Below are 24,337 nucleotides of genomic sequence, written 5' to 3'. Positions count from 1 at the left end.
GTGCGATCACTCTCTGCTAGGACAGCACAGTCTGTAGTTTCAATGTACGCAATTGAATATTTTAGTTGCTCAGACAACAATGTGTTTATACAAGTTTATATTGGTGTACCGTATTTTTCGGAGTATAAGTCGCTCCGGAGTATAAGTCGCACCGGCCGAAAAGGCATAATAAAGAAGGGAAAAAATATATAAGTCGCACTGGAGTATAAGTCACATTTTTTGGGGAAATATATTTGATAAAACCCAACACCAAGAATAGACATTTGAAAGGCAATTTAAAATAAATAAAGAATAGTGAACAACACGCTGTTATATGACGCATAAATAACCAATTGAGAATGTGCCTGTTATGTTAACGTAACATATTATGGTAAGAGTCATTCAAATAACTATAACATATAGAACATGCTATACGTTTACCAAACAATCTGTCACTTCTAATCGCTAAATCCGATGAAATCTTATACGTCTAGTCTCTTACGTGAATGAGCTAAATAATATTATTTGATATTTTACGGTAATGTGTTAATAATTTCACACATAAGTCGCTCCTGAGTATGAGACTATGAAAAAAACTGCGACTTATAGTCCGAAAAATACGGTATGTTGTTTTTTAATGGGGAAAAACGTTAATGTGTCTTGTATTCATGTTAGCAACTAGCGCTAGTTTATCAGAGTGCAGTTATAATTTTTCAATAATATTAATTTAAAACTGTAATAACAACCGTCGGGAATTTGACCACAGAACGCTTATCATTGCATCTCTAAGTTGCATATTACTTACACGTACAAAGTCTCCAAGGCAGAAGCATATTAGAAAGTATTCAGTAAGAAATGTGTCCGCATCATTCAATTAATTGCATCATGAATAGGGATGTATATCGTGTACTGTTATTTTTTGGTACCGGTTCCTAAAAAGGTCGGTCCATGAGGACTGTGAAGATTCTGGCCTCACAATACTGCTAACAGTATTTTTTGTTCCAGCTGACCAACGTAACAATGATACGCTGTCACATTCAGTTCAGCTGCCATTGCTACACATTAAAATCAGCTTTGAATAATGACAAATAAGGAAGCAACACCACACAAAAGCTTGTAACACAACAATATTTCCTCCTCAAAATGTCCTCAAAGTTGTGAGCATGCTGTGTCAGTTTAAAGTGAATGCACTTTACTCACAACTCGTCACCGTCCTCCTAACGATCCATTAATCCACAGGCCAATATCAATTCACTCAAAAAATTGAAACATTGAGGTTATATAATCCATAAAGTTGCTTTGAAGCCAAATAGCACCCACTGTGACTGACAAATCTCTGGTTGCCGACATCACTCCATATATAACATGCTAATTGATTGTATTGATTTATATGATGTATTTGATAGGATATATCATAATTGTAAAATGTATGTGTTTTGCATATGCATGCCATATACAAATGTTATTTCCAGCTGAGTGTAATTGTAATTAATAAAAACACAGTGATGGATCGGTGCTCTGACATAACTGCATTTCACCTTACACTGCACACTTCTTTAACACTTAAAAAAACGGTTTGATAAAAGACTTCCCTGCTCTGACATGTTACAGAACATCATGTTGGAGGTGTTATGGTTATGGTTAAATTTGTGCTAATATAAATGCTAATTAAAATAAATTTTTTACACATCTTTATTTCCACAAATTACATATAATAGCGATGAGCATACCGATAAATACCGGTATCGATAAGGAAATGTTACCGATAAAATCTTAAAGATATACATCCCTAACTGAATGAACTATTGTGACCACTAGGTGTCGTCAAAAAACAATAACACTCCATTTCAACTAGAAGACACATCATAAGGCCGTTCCAGACGGTTAATAACAGAGGTGTGGACTCGAGTCACATGACTTGGACTCGAGTCAGACTCGAGTCATGAATTTGATGACTTTAGACTCGACTTGACAAAATGTAAAAAGACTTGCAACTCGACTTCGACTTTAACATCAATGACTTGTGACTTCACTTGGACTTGAGCCTTTTGAATTGACATGACTTGACATGACTTGCTACTTTCCCCAAAACCCAAAGATGAAAAAGTTATTTGGTAGCGCTCCGTATTTTTCATCGTGTACTTGTCTATCAGCGTTGCGTGTGTCAGCTGGTGTGGTCTCAGTACAACAGCCAATCAAATTAGATCTACTTTGTTTTCATCACACAGCATTCATCCAATCAAATTGCAGGACAACCAACGAAGAAGACATGTCCAAACCACACGCCAGTGAACAAAAAATGATACCTAAAATAATTTTGTTTGGGTATAAAAATTACGAGGTGGTCAACACAAAACGGTTTGCAGTATGCAACACATGCGGTTCGAAAATTACTGATGGAGAGGCAACAACTTCCAACTTTGTCCGGCATTAGAAGTTGCACAAAGAACGGTAAGTTTTGAATGTAAGATAACGTTTATTGGCTAAGTAACGTGACTTTTATTTGCTGTGTAGTTAAATCAGTGAGGCTGTAAACTCACTGCTAACGTTATAACGTTATTGCAAACACGGGAATCTGTTGCAGTTCACTACCTTATTCATACTTTTTGTTCAGTGATTTTTTTTAAGCAGGGTTACGTTAGTCAATATATCACACGTAACGTTAGACGGCGGTCAGCAGCACCGCGTATTTTAGCCACCTAAAAAAAGACAAAAATAGTCAAATAAAGGTCAGTTAAAATGTATACTATATTATGAATATGTGTACCGTTTTAGCTAGCTTTCTGACATACTGTTGGTTGTTTACCTCAGTGGTCCCCAACCACCGGGCCGCGGCCCGGTACTGGTCCGTGGATCGATTGGTATCGGGCCGCACAAGAAATAATTTTTTTTTCTTTCTTTTTTTAATTAAATCAACATAAAAAACACAAAATACACTTACAAGTAGTGCACCAACCCAAAACAACTCTCTCCCCCCTTTTGTTCTGGGCATTGAACATGAAGATTCTTCCTTCACTGTTCCGAGTGGCCATGAGAGTCTTGGCAGTGCCTGCCTCCAGTGCTCCAGTGGAGCGAGTTTTCAGCCATGGTGGCATCATACTACGCCCCCATCGTGCACAAATGACTGACAGACTCTTGGCTAATTTGGTTTTTTGCAAATGCAATGCAGCATAGGGCCCTGACATATAAAAAGTACAACTTTTTTGTTATGTTCACGTATATGTCATGTTTTTTCAATGTTAACACTTTTGTACAAATAAGTACATTTGCACTTTATTTTTCAATGTGTTTGTTCTGTAAAGGAATGAGTTAATGTTTAAAATGTACTATTATAAAGTGCAATGTCAGCACAATTTTCTTTCCTGCAATTTAAAATGCACTTGTTTTAATAAATAAATACAGCGTTTGAAAAGCATACACAATCTGTGTTAATATATTAGTCTGTGGTTAAAAGGACTTGAAAGGACTCGAAACTCAAAATGCAGGACTTAGGACTTGACTTGAGACTTTCCAGTCTTGACTTTGGACTTGACTCGGGGCTTGCCTGTCTTGACTCGGGACTTGACTCGGACTTGAGGGCAAAGACTTGAGACTTACTTGTGACTTGCAAAACAATGACTTGGTCCCACCTCTGGTTAATAATAAATAGGTTAGTGTTTTTCATGCCTACAATTGTTGTTTGTCTAATTTTACTTGATTAAACCTTTTAAAACATTCCACATACCAGAATAATAAAAGTATGTACAAACCCCGTTTCCATATGAGTTGGGAAATTGTGTTAGATGTAAATATAAACGGAATACAATGATTTGCAAATCCTTTTCAACCCATATTCAATTGAATGCACTACAAAGACAATATATTTGATGTTGATGTTCAAACTCATAAACTTTATTTTTTTTTTGCAAATAATAATTAACTTAGAATTTCATGGCTGCAACATGTGCCAAAGTAGTTGGGAAAGGGCATGTTCACCACTGTGTTACATCACCTTTTCTTTTAACAACACTCAATAAGCGATTGGGAACTGAGGAAACTAATTGTTGAAGCTTTGAAAGTGGAGTTCTTTCCCATTTTTGTTTTATGTAGAGCTTCAGTCGTTCAACAGTCCGGGGTCTCCGCTGTCGTATTTTACGCTTCATAATGCGCCACACATTTTCGATGGGAGACAGGTCTGGACTGCAGGCGGAAAGTACCCGCACTCTTTTTTTTACGAAGCCACGCTGTTGTAACACGTGCTGAATGTGGCTTGGCATTGTCTTGCTGGAATAAGCAGGGGCGTCCATGAAAAAGACGGCGCTTAGATGGCAGCATATGTTGTTCCAAAACCTGTATGTACCTTTCAGCATTAATGGTGCCTTCACAGATGTGTAAGTTACCCATACTTTGGGCACTAATGCACCCCCATACCATCACAGATGCTGGCTTTTGAACTTTGCGTCGATAACAGTCTGGATGGTTCGCTTCCCCTTTGGTCCGGATGATACGATGTCGAATTTTTCCAAAAACAATTTGAAATGTGGACTCGTCAGACCACAGAACACTTTTCCACTTTGCATCAGTCCATCTTAGATGATCTCGGGCCCAGAGAAGCCGGCGGCGTTTCTGGATGTTGTTGATAAATGGCTTTTGCTTTGCATAGTAGAGCTTTAACTTGCACTTTCAGATGTAGCGACAAACTGTATTTAGTGACAGTGGTTTTCTGAAGTGTTCCTGAGCCCATATGGTGATATCCTTTAGAGATTGATGTCGGTTTTTGTGCCGTCTGAGGGATCGAAGGTCACGGTCATTCAATGTTGGTTTCCAGCCATACCGCTTACGTGGAGTGAATTCTCCAGATTCTCTGAACCTTTTGATGATATTATGGACCGTAGTTGTGGAAATCCCTAAATTTCTTGCAATTGCACTTTGAGAAACGTTGTTCTTAAACTGTTTGACTATTTGCTCACGCAGTTGTGGACAAAGGGGTGTACCTCGCCCCATCCTTTCTTGTGAATGACTGAGCATTTTTTGGGAAGCTGTTTTTATATATAATCATGGCACCCACCTGTTCCCAATTTGCCTGTTCACCTGTGGGATGTTCCAAATAAGTGTTTGATGAGCATTCCTCAACTTTTTAGTATTTATTGCCACCTTTCCCAACTTCTTTGTCACGTGTTGCTGTCATCAAATTCTAAAGTTAATGATTATTTGCAAAAAAAAAAAATGTTTATCAGTTTGAACATCAAATATGTTGTCTTGTAGCATATTCAACTGAATATGGGTTGAAAATGATTTGTGAAATCATTGTATTCCGTTTATATCTACATCTAACACAATTTCCCAACTCATATGGAAACAGGGTTTGTATGATTTCTGCTGGATCAATAAGAATTTCGGATCGTATTGGCCAATACTCAGTATCGCATCGGAAGTTAAAACATTTTATCGGGTATAAGACAATGTAACAATATCAACAAAAATATACAATTACTCCCTTTTGTTTACTTACAAAATAAGTAAACAAAAGCAAACATTATAATTGGCTGTAATGAAAATATTTTGCCTTTTAGCTGTGTCTACAAGAACTTATTTTTAAATTTATAAACAATATAACAAAAAAGAGGTACAGTAGTAATATCAATAATGTTGTTAGGAATGCTCTTCTTAGTGGAGGTTGTGAGCTCAAAAGCCAGAAGACAGCAGGCAGCTTTCAGGTTGAGGAGTGTTTAATGTCCACAAATCCAAAATCCAAGTTAGAGTGCAACAGGGATATGCACAAAACAAGCACAGTGAAACTGTGCATGAAAAAATAGCAAACAAAAAATGCAAAACAAGAAGTCAGAAATGCTCCTAACCGTGAAAGTTCTTCCGACAAACAAGACAGCAAACATTTGCAATGATCTCACCCAGACAAAGAAATATGACTGGCTTAAATGCTGCCCAGGTGATGATCAACAGCAAGTGAAAAACATAATGGTAATCAAGTATTGACCCAAAAGTGATACTACCCTTGGTATTAATACTGTTGCTATCTGGATTGATCCGCCAACCCTTACAGGGTACATACTACAGTCAGCAGTAACGTGTTGCGTTCTTCCTTTGTGTCCATCAACAGCAGCAGTGAGGAGCTGTATCGCAGCCAGGAGGAAGTGCAGCGTCTGCAGGGGTGTTTGGCAGCAGCCTGGAAGGATCGCGACTGTATCAGTGAGGATCGACTCCAGTTGCAACAGGAGAACTTGCGGCTCCACAGGGAGATGGATGAGCTGCACAGAACTACCCTGATGGTCCAAAACAAGGCCAGACATCAGGTAAGGTCGCGACTTACAGAAAAATCAAGAACTTGTGTCATTAGCTCCACATTTGTTCGATACAGGTGGTGCAATTTAATTTTACAGTGCAGCAATCTCCAATGTTTAGGATAGGATAGACTTTATTCATCCCACAAAGTAGAAGTTATGTGGTTGCAGTGCAGATAAAAAAAGTTCACAAAAAATAAGGTAAAAACACATGAAATCAAGAAGGAAACGTTAAAGAACACAAAGGACTTAAAAGACATTAAGGTCTTGTTCACAATGCAGATCAATTCTGATTTTTTTTCTTCTATATGCGACTTATATCTGATTTTTTGTCATGTCAATGTGAACAGTGCAATTGTGAATTTTTCTAATCTAACCCAGGCCTCTTTTGTATGTGGAAACAAATGGGATATATCGCAATGCAGCCTCAATGTGAATGCTCCCGCGCTCAGGTCGCATTCATCCGACCAAAACGCCATTAAAAAACGATAAGCATGTGTTGTATATTTGATGGTCGTGCCACTCTCCCAGGACGGAGTGACTGTGTGATGGGTGATGAGCTAAGAAGACGCCAACAGGGAATCGTCGAACAAAAAGCTTTATTTGTTTCAGCGAGCCCCAGACTGGAACTGCAGTTTCCAGGAGAAAGAGTATGGGCCTGATTGCTCTTCTGCTGTCTTCTCGGATAACTGTCTGTGGAAGACTCTCTCCTCCGGGTTCCTCGGACCACCAAACACTGACATGACAGCTGCGTTCATGGTTCTGAACAATGATTTATTTTCTTATTCTTTTCGTGCTTTTCAGCTCTCGCTCGCTCTCCTACCTCTCTCTCCTCTCCGGCTGCTGCCTTTTAACAGAGCGACAGGTGATTAGATAATCAGGCCCATGTGGGCCATCTACGCACCTGTCGCTGATCTCGAAGCCGGTCCTGGCACGGCACCCCCCCGCCCCTCCACACACACATACCTCCACCGGCCAATAGAATCGGACCATGACCGCGCTGTTCCCGGGCGCACCAGCTGACCATCGATGTAAGCCACCTGGTCCCACGCCGCGCGCAAAGGGGAAAATCCTCCGTAGGGTGCCAGTGGGGGACGGGGGGGCTTCCTGCGAAGCCCCCGCCGGTTACCCCTTGGCAGTGTCGGATGGACCCGCGTCGCCTCTGAGAACTGCGCGGATATTCCCCTTTCCAACGGTCTGTGAGCGCACCCCCACGCATTGTGTCAGTAGACTGCGAAAGGTGCGTACTTACAGCTACCTTGACCCTATGCTTTTGTCCCTCATACCAAATTTCCACTGGCACCATAGGGTACTCGTGTCCATCCCCATGAACACACCTAATTTTTAGCCGTGTTGCCTGCCTCAAAGCCCCGGGTCGAACCAGGTTCTGGTGGATCACGGTCTGCCCGCAGCCCGAATCCACCATCGCCTGGTATGTACTCCCTTGTAACCTTACCGTGATACAGTACGTCTCACCCGGGCCGGGGGAGGGCACTGAAGGGCACTGAAGGGCCGGCCCCCCGGGTCACGCGCCCCACCTCCACCTGCAGAGGTCCCTGACGCGCGTGACCGGGCCGCCCACGCCTCCAGCACGCCTGCCCAAGCGTTTGAGGGGCCGTCTGCGCGGGAGATGTTCTGAAGGCAGCAGCCGAGACCTGTGGAGAAAAAGCGGAGGGAGAGTCACACGGGTCATGTTTGGGAATCTGCAATACTCCCTCCTCCTTTTGTTGCGCGCTTTGTCCGCGCGTTGTGGGTGCCGGTTGCGCCTCGCGGTGAACGGTCAGGTGGTTTTCGGCGAGGGTCACCGCTGCTGCGAGGTCCCGGGGCCGGTGGTACCGGATCCAGTTGGCCGTCCGCGTCGGGATCGTCTCCAGATGATCTGGTCCAAGAGTCGGCCGTCTCCCTCTCCCGGCTGCAGCCAGCGCGTTGCCGCCTCCTGAAGCCGCTGGCCAAATGTGAATGGCCGGTCCTCCTTCCCCAGACGCATGGACCGGAACCGGCGTCGGTACTCTTCGGCGGTGCCTCCCGTCTGGTCCAGCACCGCCCTCCTCAGGTCCGGGAAGTGCACCCGGGAGGCCGCCAGCAGGCTGAGCGCCGCTCGCTGCGCCTCCCCGTCAGGAGTGGCAAAAGCCGCACCCCCCACTCTTCTTCCGGCCACGCACATGCTCTTGCCGTGGCCGCAAAAATGTCCATAAAGGCATGGGGGTCCTATTTTTCCCCCATGCGGTCCGCCAACGCCTGTAGGATCTGGCTCTGCTGGCCCATCTGTTGGTGAACCGCCTCGAGCTGCTGGTGGCTGTTCGCTGCCACCTCGGCGAGCACGCCCGCGAGAGCCGTCAGGGGGTCGTCCTCCCCCACCTTCGGTGGTCCAGCCATGTTGGGCGCCAAATTGTGGAAGACTCTCTCCTCGGACACCAATCACTGACATGACATCTACGTTCATGGTTCTGAACAATGATTTATTTTGCAATATGCGTCTCTTTTCGTGCTTTTCAGCCATCGTCTCTGAGTCAGTCTCGCTCTCGCTCGCTCTCCCACCTCTCTCTCTTCTCCGGCTGCTGCTTTTTAACAGAGCACTGTCCTTAAATACCTTTTACACGAAGACAGTTACTCTTTGTTGTTTTAGCCCTGGGGCTGGTCATTCTAGACAAAGCCCAGTTTGTTGCTTGGCCAGTCAACCTAATTCCTGTGATCGGTTTGAGTCGGGTGACCTCCGACCCCTATCCTCTACTCCTACTTGTGAGGGTTTCCTTCCAGATGTTGCTAATCTCTTTACACTTCCTCCTAAAATCCAACCCTGCATTCCTGTAGGATTCCAATTTCCTGGGGGCAAGAGCCACCACTCTCTGGAGAGCTTTTGATGGACATGTGCACATTTGAAGCTATCTAATGGCATATTTCCTTAGTAGAAAAATCATCTTAAGGATTATCTGACCAAATACAAATACATGCCAGTTCACAATCATATAAGAAAATGGTACACGGTATAATTCACCACACGTTATCATCATTCGCCATACTAGACAGTTACAAAATAGATAGTTGACAATGAAGCAGAAAACAGGCGAAAATATGTTTTAGTAACTCCCGTCAAACAAAGTTCCACTCCTGTCTCCAACTGCTGACCCACAGAGTAGCGGGCAGACATCGAAGCATAATATCTCGTAAAACTGCCAAAGCCAAAATACTTGTCCTCTTCCTTTTTAATTTCTACGCACAATAAGTCGGTTCAGAAAATGTTGACTTTAATTGCACAAAATCCTTGAAACTGCCAAAAATGCGCAAGTACTGAGACCAACTGGAGTTTAAATCATGCTTACTTCTGTAACTGCATGCGACGTCATGTTCGCAATGTGGGTCAGATTGCATTCACATTAGAAATTAAATTTGTTTTGTGATGTGAACGGGCACAAAAAAAAATCATATTTGACAAAAAAATCACAATTGGAAATCCGACCCCGCAGTGTGAGCGTAGCCTACAAGACCACAGAACTGATGCAACCAGCTGACACTTCAGTGGCACCATTTTTACATAAAGCTACAAAAGTAAAACGCAACTAAAGAACTAAAAATTAGCAATAAATATGCAAAACCCAAAACCAGTGAAGTTGGCACATTGTGTAAATCGTAAATAAAAACAGAATACAATGATTTGCAAATCCTTTTCAACCTATATTCAATTGAATAAACTGCAAAGACAAGATACTTAATGTTCGAACTTGAAAACTTTGTTATTTTTTTGCAAATAATAGCTCATTTGGAATTTCATGCATGAATTTAATACATGATTCAAAAAAGCTGGTACAAGTGGCAAAAAAGACTGAGAAAGTTGAAGAACGCTCATCAAACACTTATTTGGAACATCCCACAGGTGAACAGGCTAATTGGGCGCAGGTACAGAACTATCAAATTCCGGAGGGCCTGCCTCGGGAAAAGCCTTATCCCTGCAGCTATAGCCGTCCTAAACAGCAGGCCGGGCCGACCTGTCTGACAAGCCTGTAAATGTGTTGGTCATGTATGATGTCTTTTTGTTATTTTTGTTCGTGATGTGTAATGTCTATTGTTAAATGTACTGCAGTGAAAATGAATTTCCCCAACGGGGACCAATAAATCTAAATCTAATCTAATCTAATCTAATTGGGAACAGGTGGGTGCCATGATTGGGTATAAAAGCAGCTTCCATGAAATACTCAGTCATTCCCAAACAAGGATGGGGTGACAGTCACCACTTTGTCAACAAATGTGTGAGCAAATTGTCTACAGTTTAAGAACAACATTTCTCAACGAGCTATTGCAAGGAATTTAGGGATTTCACCATCTACGGTCCGTAATACCCCAGCATCTCCCTCGTGACATGTTCAAAGTTCTTCCGGAGGTGGGAATTGAAACTCTCTCTGACAGGAGATTCTGCCAGACGTTCCCAGCAAACCCTCACAATGCGTTTGGGCCTGCCAGGTCTGTCCGGCATCCTCCCCCACCATCGCAGCCAACTCACCACCAGGTGGTGATCGGTTGAAAGCTCCGCCCCTCTCTTCACCCGAGTGTCCAAAACATGAGGCCGCAAATCCGATGACACAACTACAAAGTCGATCATGGAACTGCGGCCTAGGATGTCCTGGTGCCAAGTGCACATATGGACACCCTTATGTTCGAACATGGTGTTCATTATGGACAATCTGTGACGGGCACAAAAGTCCAATAACAAAACACCACTCGGGTTCAGATCCGGGCGGCCATTCTTCCCAATCACGCCTCTCCAGGTTTCACTGTCGCTGCCAACATGAACATTGAAGTCCCCCAGTAGAACGAGGGAATCACCCGGGGGAGCACTCTCAAGTACTCCCTCGAGCGAATTCAAAAAGGTTGGGTACTCTTGAGCTGTGGTTTGCGCTTACGCAAACCGAAGGCGGAGGGAAGCTACCCTCTCGTCCACCGGGTTGAACTCCAACGTGCAGGCTCTGAGCCGGGGGGCAACAAGAATTGCCACCCCAGCCCGTCGCCTCTCATTGCCGGCAACGCCAGAGTGGAAGAGAGTCCAGCCCCTCTCGAGAGAACTGGTTCCAGAGCCCTTGCTGTGCGTCGAAGTGAGTCCGACTATATCTAGCCGGAACTTCTCAACCTCGCGCACTAGCTCAGGCTCCTTCCCCCCCAGCGAGGTGACGTCCCACGTCCCAAGAGCTAGCTTCTGTAGCCGAGGATCGGATCGCCAAGTGCCCTGCCGTCGGCTGCCGCCCAGCTCACACTGCACCCGACCTCTATGGCCCCTGCTATGGGTGGTGAGCCCATTGGAGGGGGGACCCACGTTGCCTCTTCGGGCTGTGCCCGGCCGGGCCCCATGGGGACAGGCCCGGCCACCAGGCGCTCGCCATCGTGCCCCACCTCCGGGCCTGGCTCCAGAGGGGGGCCCCGGTGACCCGCGTCCGGGCGAGGGAAATCTGGGTTATTGAGTCCGAGTGGACCATGTTCCGCGCCTCTATTGTCGAGGCAGCTGATTGGAGCTGTGGCCGCAAGGTAGTTGGTGCCTGTCGTGGCGGTAATCCTAGAACCCGTTGGTGGACACCGGCGGTGAGGGATGCCGTCAAGCTGAAGAAGGAGTCCTATCTGGTTCTTTTGGCTCATAGGACTCCTGAGGCAGCAGACAGGTACCAACAGGCCAAGCGGTGTGCGGCTACAGCGGTTGCGGAGGCAAAAACTCGGACATGGGAGGAGTTCGGGGAAGCCATGGAAAACGACTTCCGGACGGCTTCGAAGCGATTCTGGACCACCATCCGCCGCCTCAGGAAGGGGAAGCAGTGCACTATCAACACCGTGTATGGTGAGGATGGTGTTCTGCTGACCTCGACTGCGGATGTTGTGGATCGGTGGAGGGAATACTTCGAAGACCTCCTCAATCCCACCAACACGTCTTCCTATGAGGAAGCAGTGCCTGGGGAATCTGTGGTGGGCTCTTCTATTTCTGGGGCTGAGGTTGCTGAGGTAGTTAAAAAGCTCCTGGATGAGATCCGCCCGGAGTTCCTTAAGGCTCTGGATGCTGTGGGGCTGTCTTGGTTGACAAGACTCTGCAGCATCGCGTGGACATCGGGGGCGGTACCTCTGGATTGGCAGACCGGGGTGGTGGTTCCTCTCTTTAAGAAGGGGAACCGGAGGGTGTGTTCTAACTATCGTGGGATCACACTCCTCAGCCTTCCCGGTAAGGTCTATTCAGGTGTACTGGAGAGGAGGCTACGCCGGATAGTCGAACCTCGGATTCAGGAGGAACAGTGTGGTTTTCGTCCTGGTCGTGGAACTGTGGACCAGCTCTATACTCTCGGCAGGGTCCTTGAGGGTGCATGGGAGTTTGCCCAACCAGTCTACATGTGTTTTGTGGACTTGGAGAAGGCATTCGACCGTGTCCCTCGGGAAGTCCTGTGGGGAGTGCTCAGAGAGTATGGGGTATCGGACTGTCTGATTTTGGCGGTCCGCTCCCTGTATGATCAGTGTCAGAGCTTGGTCCGCATTGCCGGCAGTAAGTCGGACACGTTTCCAGTGAGGGTTGGACTCCGCCAAGGCTGCCCTTTGTCACCGATTCTGTTCATAACTTTTATGGACAGAATTTCTAGGCGCAGTCAAGGCGTTGAGGGGATCTGGTTTGGTGGCTGCAGGATTAGGTCTCTGCTTTTTGCAGATGATGTGGTCCTGATGGCTTCATCTGGCCAGGATCTTCAGCTCTCGCTGGATCGGTTCGCAGCCGAGTGTGAAGCGACTGGGATGAGAATCAGCACCTCCAAGTCCGAGTCCATGGTTCTCGCCCGGAAAAGGGTGGAATGCCATCTTTGGGTTGGGGAGGAGACCCTGCCCCAAGTGGAGGAGTTCAAGTACCTCGGAGTCTTGTTCACGAGTGAGGGAAGAGTGGATCGTGAGATCGACAGGCGGATCGGTGCGGCGTCTTCAGTAATGCGGACTCTGTATCGATCCGTGGTGGCGAAGAAGGAGCTGAGCCGGAAGGCAAAGCTCTCAATTTACCGGTCGATCTACGTTCCCATCCTCACCTATGGTCATGAGCTTTGGGTTATGACCGAAAGGACAAGATCACGGGTACAAGCGGCCGAAATGAGTTTCCTCCGCCGGGTGGCAGGGCTCTCCCTTAGAGATAGGGTGAGAAGCTCTGTCATCCGGGGGGAGCTCAAAGTAAAGCCGCTGCTCCTCCACATCGAGAGGAGCCAGATGAGGTGGTTCGGGCATCTGGTCAGGATGCCACCCGATCGCCTCCCTCGGGAGGTGTTTAGGGCACGTCCGACCGGTAGGAGGCCACGGGGAAGACCCAGGACACGTTGGGAAAACTATGTCTCCCGGCTGGCCTGGGAACGCCTCGGGATCCCCCGGGAGGAGCTGGACGAAGTGGCTGGGGAGAGGGAAGTCTGGGCTTCCCTGCTTAGGCTGCTGCCCCCGCGACCCGACCTCGGATAAGCGGAAGAAGATGGATAGATGGATGGACGGTCCGTAATATCATCAAAAGGTTCAGAGAATCTGGAGAAATCACTGCACGTAAGCGATGATATTATGGACCTTCGATCCCTCAGGCGGTACTGCATTAAAAAAGGACATCAGTGTGTAAAGGATATCACCACATGGGCTCAGGAACACTTCAGAAAACCACTGTCAGTAACTACAGTTCGTCGCTACATCAAGTTAAAACTCTACAAGGGCCTGGCGTAGTGGGTAGAGCAGCCGTGCCAGAAACCTGAGGGTTGCAGGTTCGCTCCCCGCCTCTTACCATCCAAATCGCTGCCGTTGTGTCCTTGGGCAATACACTTCACCCTTGCCCCCGGTGCCGCTCACACTGGTGAATGAACGATGAATGATGGTTGGTGGTCGGAGGGGCCGTAGGCGCAAACTGGCAGCCACGCTTCCGTCAGTCTACCCCAGGGCAGCTGTGCCTACGAAAGTAGCTTACCACCACCAGGTGTGAATGAATGATGGGTTCCCACTTCTCTGTGAAGCGCTTTGAGTGTCTAGAAAAGCGCTATATAAATCTAATCCATAATTATTATTATTATTATTACTATGCAAAGCGAAAGCCATTTATCAACACCACCCAGAAACTATGCCGGCTTTGCTGCCTGATGCAAAGTAGAAAAGTGTTCTGTGGTCTGATGAGTCCATATTTCAAATTGTTTTTGGAAACTGTGAACGTCGTGTCCTCCGGAACAAAGAGGAAAAGAACCTCCCCCCCAAAAAAATGTAGTTTCTTAGTTCGAAGTAGTGGCCTCTGCGGTGCTCCACGTCATCTTCTGCTGGGGTGGGGGGCAGCACGGCCAGAGACAGGAAGAGACCCAACAAAGCAACCAAGAGAGTCGACTCCATCCTAGGCTGCCCACTAGCCGCCGGCCAGGGTTTGGTCCACGGGGATCAGCAATAATCCGTCGAGGGCAGTGATTCTTAAACTGTGGTACGTAGGCTCCATCTAGTGGTCCATCAAATAATTACATAATTTAATATTTAAACCCAGTGTATGTCCAAACTGTGTGTAATGTTACAGTGGCCAAAAATATTGAATATACTTGTTAAATAAAACCTCTGCCTTGTTTTTAATTAATACTTAGGCCTACTGTGCTACTGTATTTTAATGTTGGTCAATATGGTGGTACTTAGAGAGTTTTTTTTCTGAGATGGTACTTGGTGAAAACAGTTTGAGAACCACTGGTCTAGGGAGACCAAAGTGTCCGATACATGCTGTTTCAGCTCTGTAAAGCGCGTCCATCCTCTTCCTTTGCATCTCATCCGGTCTCTCCATGCGGAGACAGCCATGGACAAAAGGCTCCCTCGGGCAGATCAAAATGCACTGCAGAAGTCACAAAAGTGCCACCCCCTGTTGCACTTTCCGGAAAGGGGGAACCAAAAGGCAAAAAACACAAAAGAACAAAATTGAAACATCAAGAACACAAAAGGAAGATACACAAGAGCACAGAGCTCCTGCGACCAGCAGCCGCCACAGTGGCGACATCTTATAAAAAAAAAAGATAAAATAGAACATTATTTTGATTGTAATAAGCGTATTACTACAAACCTCGTCTGTTCTGATGTCAGCAACCTCGCCCCACTTCCACAGATGTTGCAGATGGAGCAAGACTGCAAGTTGAAGGAGCAGACCTTCCAAGCCCAGATGATGATGCTGGAGGAGAGCAGCCGTAGCTTGAATGCTGATCGCAGACACCTCCTCTCAGCGCAGCAGAAATGTCTTAAGCAGTCCAAGGATGAGGTCACGAACATGGCAAAGGCTTTTGAAGCCAGGATTCAACATCTCACGTAAGAACCTGCTTTAGTACTACAGGGCTGTCTTCAAACAAGGATTTTCATGGTCGAGTCTGATTTGTTTAATTTTGCCCATAGCTAAAAAATGTTTGGTTTGCCAGCAGCATGTATGCTATATGTACGTGTGCTGGCAACAGCACAGCAAATGCGAATCCCCACAGATAAACAGATCTCATTTGCAACTTTTTCCACCTCAAAATGAATTATACACATAAACATACGGCAGCAATTGGATAGTTCAGTGAGGTCCTCGGATCGGCTCTGCCTTGGGTTTAGTAAAGTGCCTAGAAGACAATCAAACTTGACTTTGTACAAAACCCAAAACCAATGTACAAAAACCCAGAACCCAAAACCCAAAACCCAAAACCAATGTACAAAACCCAAAACCAGTGAAGTTGGCTTGTTGTGTAATTCGTAAATAAAAACAGAATACAATGATTTGCAAATCCTTTTCAACTTATATTCAATTGAATAGGCTGCAAAGACAAGATATTTAATGTTCGAACTGAGAAACTGAATTTTTTTTTGAAAATAATCATTAACTTTGAATTTAATGGCAGCAACACATTGCAAAAGAGTTGGCACGGGCACTTTTACCACTGTGTTACATGGCCTTTCTTTTTAACAACACTCAGTAAACGTTTGGGAACTGAGGAGACCAGTTTTTGAAGCTTTTCAGGTGGAATTATTTCCCATTCTTGCTTGATGTACAGCTTAAGTTGTTCAACAGTCCGAGGGTCTCCGTTGTGGTATTTTAGGCTTCATATTGGGCCACACATTTTCAATGGGAGACAAGTCTGGACTACAGGCAGGCCAGTCTAGTACCCGCACTCTTTTACTATGAAGCCACGCTGGTGTAACATGTGGCTTAGCATTGTCTTGCTGAAATAAGCAGGGGCGTCCATGATAACGTTGCTTGGATGGCAACATATGTTGCTCCAAAACCTGTATGTACCTTTCAGCATTAATGGCGCCTTCACAGATGTGTAAGTTACCCATGTCTTGGGCACTAATACACCCCCATACCATCACAGATGCTGGCTTTTCAACTTCATGCCTATAACAATCCGGATGGTTCTTTTCCTCTTTGGTCCGGAGGACACAACGTCCACAGTTTACAAAAACAATTTGAAATGTGGACTCGTCAGACCACAGAACACTTTTCCACTTTGTATCAGTCCATCTTAAATGAGCTCAGGCCCAGCGAAGCCGACGGCGTTTCTGGGTGTTGTTGATAAACGGTTTTCACCTTGCATAGGAGAGTTTTAACTTGCACTTACAGATGTAGCGACCAACTGTAGTTACTGACAGTGGGTTTCTGAAGTGTTCCTGAGCCCATATGGTGATATCCTTTACACACTGATGTCGCTTGTTGATGCAGTACAGCCTGAGGGATCGAAGGTCACGGGCTTAGCTGCTTACATGCAGTGATTTCTCCAGATTCTCTGAACCCTTTGATGATATTACGGACCGTAGATGGTGAAATCCCTAAATTCCTTGCAATAGCTGGTTGAGAAAGGTTTTTCTTAAACTGTTCAACAATTTGCTCACGCATTTGTTGACAAAGTGGTGACCCTCCCCCCATCCTTGTTTGTGAATGACTGAGCATTTCATGGAATCTACTTTTATACCTAATCATGGCACCCACCTGTTTCCAATTTGCCTGTTCACCTGTGGGATGTTCCAAATAAGTGTTTGATGAGCATTCCTCAACTTTATCAGTATTTATTGCCACCTTTCCCAACTTCTTTGTCACGTGTTGCTGGCATCAAATTCTAAAGTTAATGATTATTTGCAAAAAAAAAAAAAATCAAATATGTTGTCTTTGTAGCATATTCAACGGAATATGGGTTGAAAAGGATTTGCAAATCATTGTATTCCGTTTATATTTACATCTAACACAATTTCCCAACTCATATGGAAACGGGGTTTGTACTTAGTGACAGCAAACTCTTTAAATGAGTGATGAATGTTGTGTCTAAATATGATTTTAGGACAGAGACGCAACAACACAAACAGCGATTATACGAGCTTGAGCTCCAGCAGTATGAGAGTCAGCTAGCAGAGTATCAGGAGAAGTCGGTAAGCTTGCAGAGACGTTTGACGCATGCTGAGCAAAGAGCAGCGACTGCAACACAAGAGGTACGACCACCGATTACTGCTGTGTAATCCTGTAGTTACAGGGTGACATCATCATTCCCTCATTCTAGTCTATTTTTATCATCCGTGGCCCAAATGTGATATTTGTCATGTTTTTCATTTTTTCATTTCATTTTTCTGTCGAAACAGGTTTCTCACGAGACTGCTTTATTGGAAAAGCCATAAATGTTTGGTTTTTTTTAGATTTGGTGAGTCTTAACAAAAAAAACTGACTTATGTGACTGTGCATACGATATCATTTTGATAGTTGGTCATTTCCCCCACAGCTTTGTTTCAAAATCCCAACGAACAATTTTTGGGACTGCAAATTGAAGATGTGAACCCACATTTTCATACAAAGCAACAAAGTAGCTGACTGACGTTGACGTAAACGAAACTAACCGTTGCTAGCCTGAGACATAAGGGAGAAGGGTGTTTACATCCTGTATTTATTTTGCTTTTTGGACATCTTGCGCTTTTGATTCCGTATCAGCTGCGACCACTTTTCTCTTCTACTATCCAACGTCGTCAGTGCTGCAGGATTGTAACGACTTCCTGGTCAGTCTTCATACTGATGTTAATAAAGTCAATTTATTCTTCTTTATCTTTGTTGAAACATCTTCATTGGGGCCGCAAATAACTTCTATGTAGATCATTGACTAAAGTTAACGATTAACTGACAAATATATTTATGAAGAGTACCGTATTGTGAAAAACCGTCCAACCGGAACTGTAATAACTAAAGTTCCTTGGGTGATTAATGTAAACTCACTACACCAGTATGTTTTAGCACTTTCATGGCGAATTTACTGACAGATATAAGTAAGAACTTTACACTACTTTATATTAGAAATGGCAACAGCGGAGGATGAATGTCCCATAACAAGAAGATAGAGAAAAAGGAAAAGCTTATCGACTACGATGTTCGGCACGCGCACACATTTTTAGGACTTATGCCGATCCCAAATACAGATCAGCAGGTACCAGAAGGTAAGAAAAGTTGCTTTTGCATAATATTGCAAAACAAAACGCCAGATAATATGTCGCAGTACATTCAATCAAGCGGTGCAGCTTTAGATTTTTGAGCACTGTGTGTATTAATGTTCTATATTTTCAATGGAACATATAAAATGTTGGTGTTGTTTACTTGAGTCATATTGCATTGTACACGTATCTCTTATGTGTGACTGCTATCTACTGGTCACACATATCATTACACCATGTACCAAATAAAATAGCTTCGAGGTCGGTAAGCACAACAAATTATTCCGTACATTGGGCGCACCGGGTTATAAGTCGCACAGTCGAGTTTTGAGAAAATGAAAGGATTTTAAGAAAAATACGGTACACATATCTAGCATATTTGGCTCTAATTTAGCCATCGGCTTTTAAATTCAGCTTGAGATATTTTTAGGCATGTGCTAATGAATACCAGGAGAGGACGCAAGAAAAAAAGCTCAGTTTTCCTTACCGGAGTTTTAAGTAATGCTGGAGCTTTCCTGACCACTGAATATGGTGACAGCTACAGGACAGATTACTGACATCTGCATTAGAATGTGGGGGGCGGTATAGCTCGGTTGGTAGAGTGGCCGTGCCAGCTACTTGAGGGTTGCAGGTTCGATACCCGCTTCCGCCATCCTAGTCACTGCCGTTGTGTCCTTGGGCAAGACACTTTACCCACCTGCTCCCAGTGCCACCCACACTGGTTTAAATGTCACTTAGATATTGGGTTTCACTATGTAAAGCGCTTTGAGTCACTAGAGAAAAAGCGCTATATAAATATAATTCACTTCACTTCACAGAATGTAATATCGGCAATTATCGGTATCGGTTTTTCTATTATAGTAACCTTTTTTTTTTTTTTAAATCAACATAAAAAACACAAGCTACACTTACAATTAGTACACTAACCCAAAAACCTTCCTCCCCCATTTACACTCATTCACACTCATTCACACAAAAGGGTTGTTTCTTTCTGTTATTAATATTCTGGTTCCTACATTATATATCAATATAGATCAATACAGTCTGCAAGGGATACAGTCCGTAAGCACACATGATTGTGCGTGCTGCTGGTCCACTAATAGTACTAACCTTTAAAAGTTAATTTGACTCATTTTCATTAATTACTAGTTTCTATGTAACTGTTTTTATATTGTTTTACTTTCTTTTTTATTCAAGAAAATGTTTTTAATTTATTTATCTTATTTATTTATTTTTTTTTTTTTTTTAAAGGACCTTATCTTCACCATACCTGGTTGTCCAAATTAGTCATAATAATGTGTTAATTCCACAGCTGTATATATTGGTATCGGTTGATATCGGTATCGGTTGATATTGGTATCGGTAATTAATGGTTTGGTCAATATCGGAATATCGGATATCGGCAAAAAAACATTATCGGACATCCCTAATTATGCTGTAAATAGGCAAAGTAAAAATGCCGCTAGCCCACGTTCTAACTAGCTGTAAGCGGTTGCCTAGCAACCCGAAGCTATAGAGAGATCAGACTGAAAGTTTGGACACACTTTAAGCGTTTCTGATCACACAAAGTTATCTCTAAAACTGACACAGCTTTGACCGGCCAGGACTGTATATTTAGCTTTTTCATTTAAAGCACAGGTGACCCTAAATTAAACGAATTAGGAGCACGCCAGAATACATTTGAATGCTGATAGGTTTTCAATGTTTTGTTTTTCCAATTTGAGTGGGTCCCCACTCAAAGTGAAGTGAATTATATTTATATAGCACTTTTCTCTCGTTACTCGAAGCGCTTTACATAGTGAAACCCGATATCTAAGTTACATTTAAACCAGTGTGGGTGGCACTGGGAGCAGGTGGGTAAAGTGTCTTGCCCAAGGACACAACGGCAGTGACTAGGATGGCGGAAGCGGGAATCGAACCTGGAACCCTCAAGTTGCTGGCACGGCCACTCTACCAACCGAGGGGCTGTTTGCAACCTTTCTGGGCATGCCTCGTTCGTAACAATAGCAATAGCTTTGTGTATTGTTAGGTAATGATAGTGAAGTGAATTAATTAACTCATATTATGTTCTACATATGGTGAATGTTTATATTCAACTTGGAGAATGCAGACCACAAGGTTTAAGTAAATAATGGTTGAGAAAGAGCCTTAGTTGGACATTCGCATGTGGACTGGTATAAGCTCTCTCACGAAAAAGCAATAAAACCATGCATCGGAATGCAAAAGTTAAAGGCCTACTGAAACCCACTACTACCGACCACGCAGTCTGAGAGTTTATATATCAATGATGAAATCGGGTTAGCTTACTAAAGTGCAATTTTAAATTTTGCGCGAAATATCCTGCTGAAAACGTCTCGGTATGATGACGCCTGCGCGTGACGTCACAGATTGTAGAGGACATTTTGGGACAACATGGTGGCCAGCTATTAAGTCGTCTGTTTTCATCGCAAAATTCCACAGTATTCTGGACATCTGTGTTGGTGAATCTTTTGCAATTTGTTCAATGAACAATGGAGACAGCAAAAAAGAAAGCTGTAGGTGGGAAGCGGTGTATTGAGGCCGGCATGCAGCAACACAAACACAGCCGGTGTTTCATTGTTTACATTCCTGGAAGATGACAGACCACCAAAAGTTTCATGCTGTGCGTGAATGCACAAAGGTGTACATTGTTGATGTTATTGACTTGCTGGAGTGCTTATCAGGTATATTTGGTCAGTGCATGACTGCAAGCTAATCAATGCTAACATGCTATTTAGGCTAGCTGTATGTACATATTGCATCAGTATGCCTCATTTGTAGGTATATTTGAACTCATTTAATTTCCTTTACTTGTATCCTCTGTGTATTTAATTTGTATTTGCATGTCTCATGACACATTATCTGTATGTAATATTGGCTGCTTTTCAGATAGTTGTTTGTGTGCCAGGTTGTTCCAGACCACAGCAAACATTACCTAGCTTGCCAAAGATTTAAATAAATCTACTGAAAGAAGACAGCCTGTCGTGTCCTTTAACATGGACACACACATCTATACCTTTGGCTATTCAAAGCCAGTAATTTCCAGGAGTTATCTCACCCTTCGAGTAGCCTCTGATTTACTAATGGTTTCTAATGTTGTAAAAATGTGTAGAATAAATATTACATTTCAACATTTCTGTCAACGATGATTTCTTCAGCCTGTGACACATAGTCATTTTGATAGTAGGCTATTATAGCTAATATAGACACTTACGTCATGTGTTGCCTTCATTATAAGACTTAGATACGGCTTTTTATTTTTGCGGTTCCAGACAGATTTGTTTTTTTGTATTCTTTAGTCCAGTATGGCTCTTTCAACATTTTGGGTTGCCGACCCCTGGGCCAATGCAACTCGGAACAAAACGCAGTCTGCCAATTACACTGACTTCAAGTCCTGATTAAAATGTTTATGATTAATTGTGTCAAATACGTTTGTTAGATCCATAAACACTGCCGCTTCACACTGTTTACCATTGAAGGATTTGAATATTTTTCATGCTAACTACATATTTTGCTAGCATACACATACACCTAATAAAATGAGTGGATCGATTCTACCGTCATATTTCTGCATGCTCACTACCATATAGCTATCATGATCCGTTGCCCACGGGTTATTGTAGTTTGACTCCCTCAGTTCTGTTTTGAGCATCCCTGGGTTTGTGTTTTAGTTGCCATGGGTGCAGATTAGTTTCACCTGCCTCTAAATAGTGTTGGGACGCTCACCTGCTGCCGGGCACTAATCAGAGAGCTACTTTTTCCCGTTTTTCGCCACACTCGTCTGGCTGTCATGTTTGCGCTACGCAACAAGTTACGTTTGTATACCTTGCTTCTTGTTCATATGCTTGTTTATCTTTTGCTCTTTAGCTTTGCTTCCCGTGCTAGCGGCAAGTTTTTTGCTGTTGTTTGTACCCTGACTGATTTGTGGGCAATAAATCACTGTATTACCCGCACCTTGCCTCCGGAGTTTCCGTCGGCATCCTGGGAAAACGATCCACGACTGAAAATGCGACCACCCTTGTGACAATAGCCATATAGTTATTATAGTACATCGTTAGGTATATCTGTAAATGGTTAGTTTTAAAGGCTTACTGAAACCCACTACTACCGACCACGCAGTCTGATAGTTTATATATCAATGATGAAATCTTAACATTGCAACACATGCCAATACGGCCGGGTTAGCTTACTAAAGTGCAATTTTAAATTTTGTGCGACATATCCTGCTGAAAACGTCTCGGTATGATGACGCCTGCACGTGACGTCACAGATTGTAGAGGACATTTTGGGACAGCATGGTGGCCAGCTATTAAGTCGTCTGTTTTCATCGCAAAATTCCACAGTATTCTGGACATCTGTGTTGGTGAATCTTTTGCAATTTGTTCAATGAACAATGGAGACAGCAAAGAAGAAAGCTGTAGGTGGGAAGCGGTGTATTGCGGCAGGTGTTGTGCCGGATAACACAGCCCGTGTTTCATTGTTTACATTCCCGAAAGATGACAGTCAAGCTTTACCATTGGCCTGTGGAGAACTGGGACAACAGAGACTCTTACCAGGAGGACTTTGAGTTGGATGCGCAGACGCGGTACCGTGAGTACGCATGCAGTTGCGGCTTCCAAACATTTGATCGCTTGCCCGTACGTGCGTGCCGCTATGTGCATGTCACGTACGTAACTTTGGGGACTTTGGAGAAATATATGTGCTGTATGAACTTTGGGGAGGTGAACGGTACTTTGGGCTGTGGGATTGAGTGTGTTGTGCAGGTGTTTGAGTTGTGTTTGACCCTCGCCCCATCCTTGTTTGTGAATGACTCAGCATTTCATGGAAGCTGCTTTTATACCCAATCATGGCACCCACCTGTTCCCAATTATCCTGTTCACCTGTGGGATGTTCCAAATAAGTGTTTTATGAGCATTTTTCAACTTTCTCAGTCTTTTTTGCCACTTGTGCCAGCTTTTTTGAAACATGTTGCAGGCATCAAATTCCAAATGAGCTAATATTTGCAAAAAATAACATTTTCCAGTTCGAACGTTAAGTGTCTTGTCTTTGCAGTGTCCATCCATCCATCCATTTTCTACACAACGTGCCAACTTCAATGGTTTTGGGTTTTGTACATATTCCAGAGGTGTGGACTCGGGTCACATGACTTGGACTCGAGTCAGACTCGAGTGATGAATTTGATGACTTTAGACTCGACTTGACAAAATATAAAGAGACTTGCAACTCGACTTAGACTTTAACATCAATGACTTGTGACTTCATTTGGACTTGAGCCTATTGACTTGACATGACTTGCTATTTTCCCCAAAACCCAACGATTAAAAAGTTATTCAGAAGCGCTCCGTATCTTCCATTGTATATGCGTATGTGCTCTCAGTACAACATTCAATCAAATTAGATCCACGTTTTTTTCGTCCCACAGCATTCATCCCAGGGGCGTCACTAGCTTTTAAGGACGGGGGGGCTTAGCCCCCAGGAGATGCACAGGATGCGAGCAAACGTAGCGCACGAGCAAAAAACTTCACAAACGGCTAACAAAGACTTAGAAATTATTCATTGTTATTATTATTTCAGTGGGTTTATTTTCAATCTGTGTTCAGTACAACAACAAACATGGGTTTGCACAGTGACATTTCGTTTACAGCATC

At 44.0% G+C, this 24,337-nt stretch overlaps 1 protein-coding gene across 7 annotated transcripts in view; it reads left to right on the top strand.

Moving 5' to 3' along the window:
• Positions 1-24,337, top strand: part of LOC133617249 (sodium channel and clathrin linker 1-like) — a 129,876-nt gene that overhangs the window by 56,348 nt on the left and 49,191 nt on the right. For 5 of the 7 annotated variants that reach the window (XM_072914922.1, XM_072914925.1, XM_072914924.1 and 2 more), the window contains 4 exons: positions 6,077-6,269; positions 15,346-15,542; positions 17,543-17,690; positions 17,838-18,230. In XM_072914922.1, the coding sequence (XP_072771023.1) occupies positions 6,077-6,269; positions 15,346-15,542; positions 17,543-17,690; positions 17,838-17,873 (574 nt within the window). In that variant the 3' untranslated portion in view covers positions 17,874-18,230. Of the gene's footprint in view, positions 1-6,076; positions 6,270-15,345; positions 15,543-17,542; positions 17,691-17,837; positions 18,231-24,337 lie in introns of those variants that run through there. The other 2 variants (XM_072914927.1, XM_061977124.2) reach the window with 2 other exon arrangements.

The sequence above is a fragment of the Nerophis lumbriciformis genome, linkage group LG16 (assembly GCF_033978685.3).
Source record: "Nerophis lumbriciformis linkage group LG16, RoL_Nlum_v2.1, whole genome shotgun sequence".
NCBI classification, from domain to species: Eukaryota; Metazoa; Chordata; class Actinopteri; order Syngnathiformes; family Syngnathidae; genus Nerophis; species Nerophis lumbriciformis.
The sequence above is the reverse complement of the archived record's forward strand: the minus strand, read 5'-3'. Positions and strand labels throughout refer to the sequence as shown.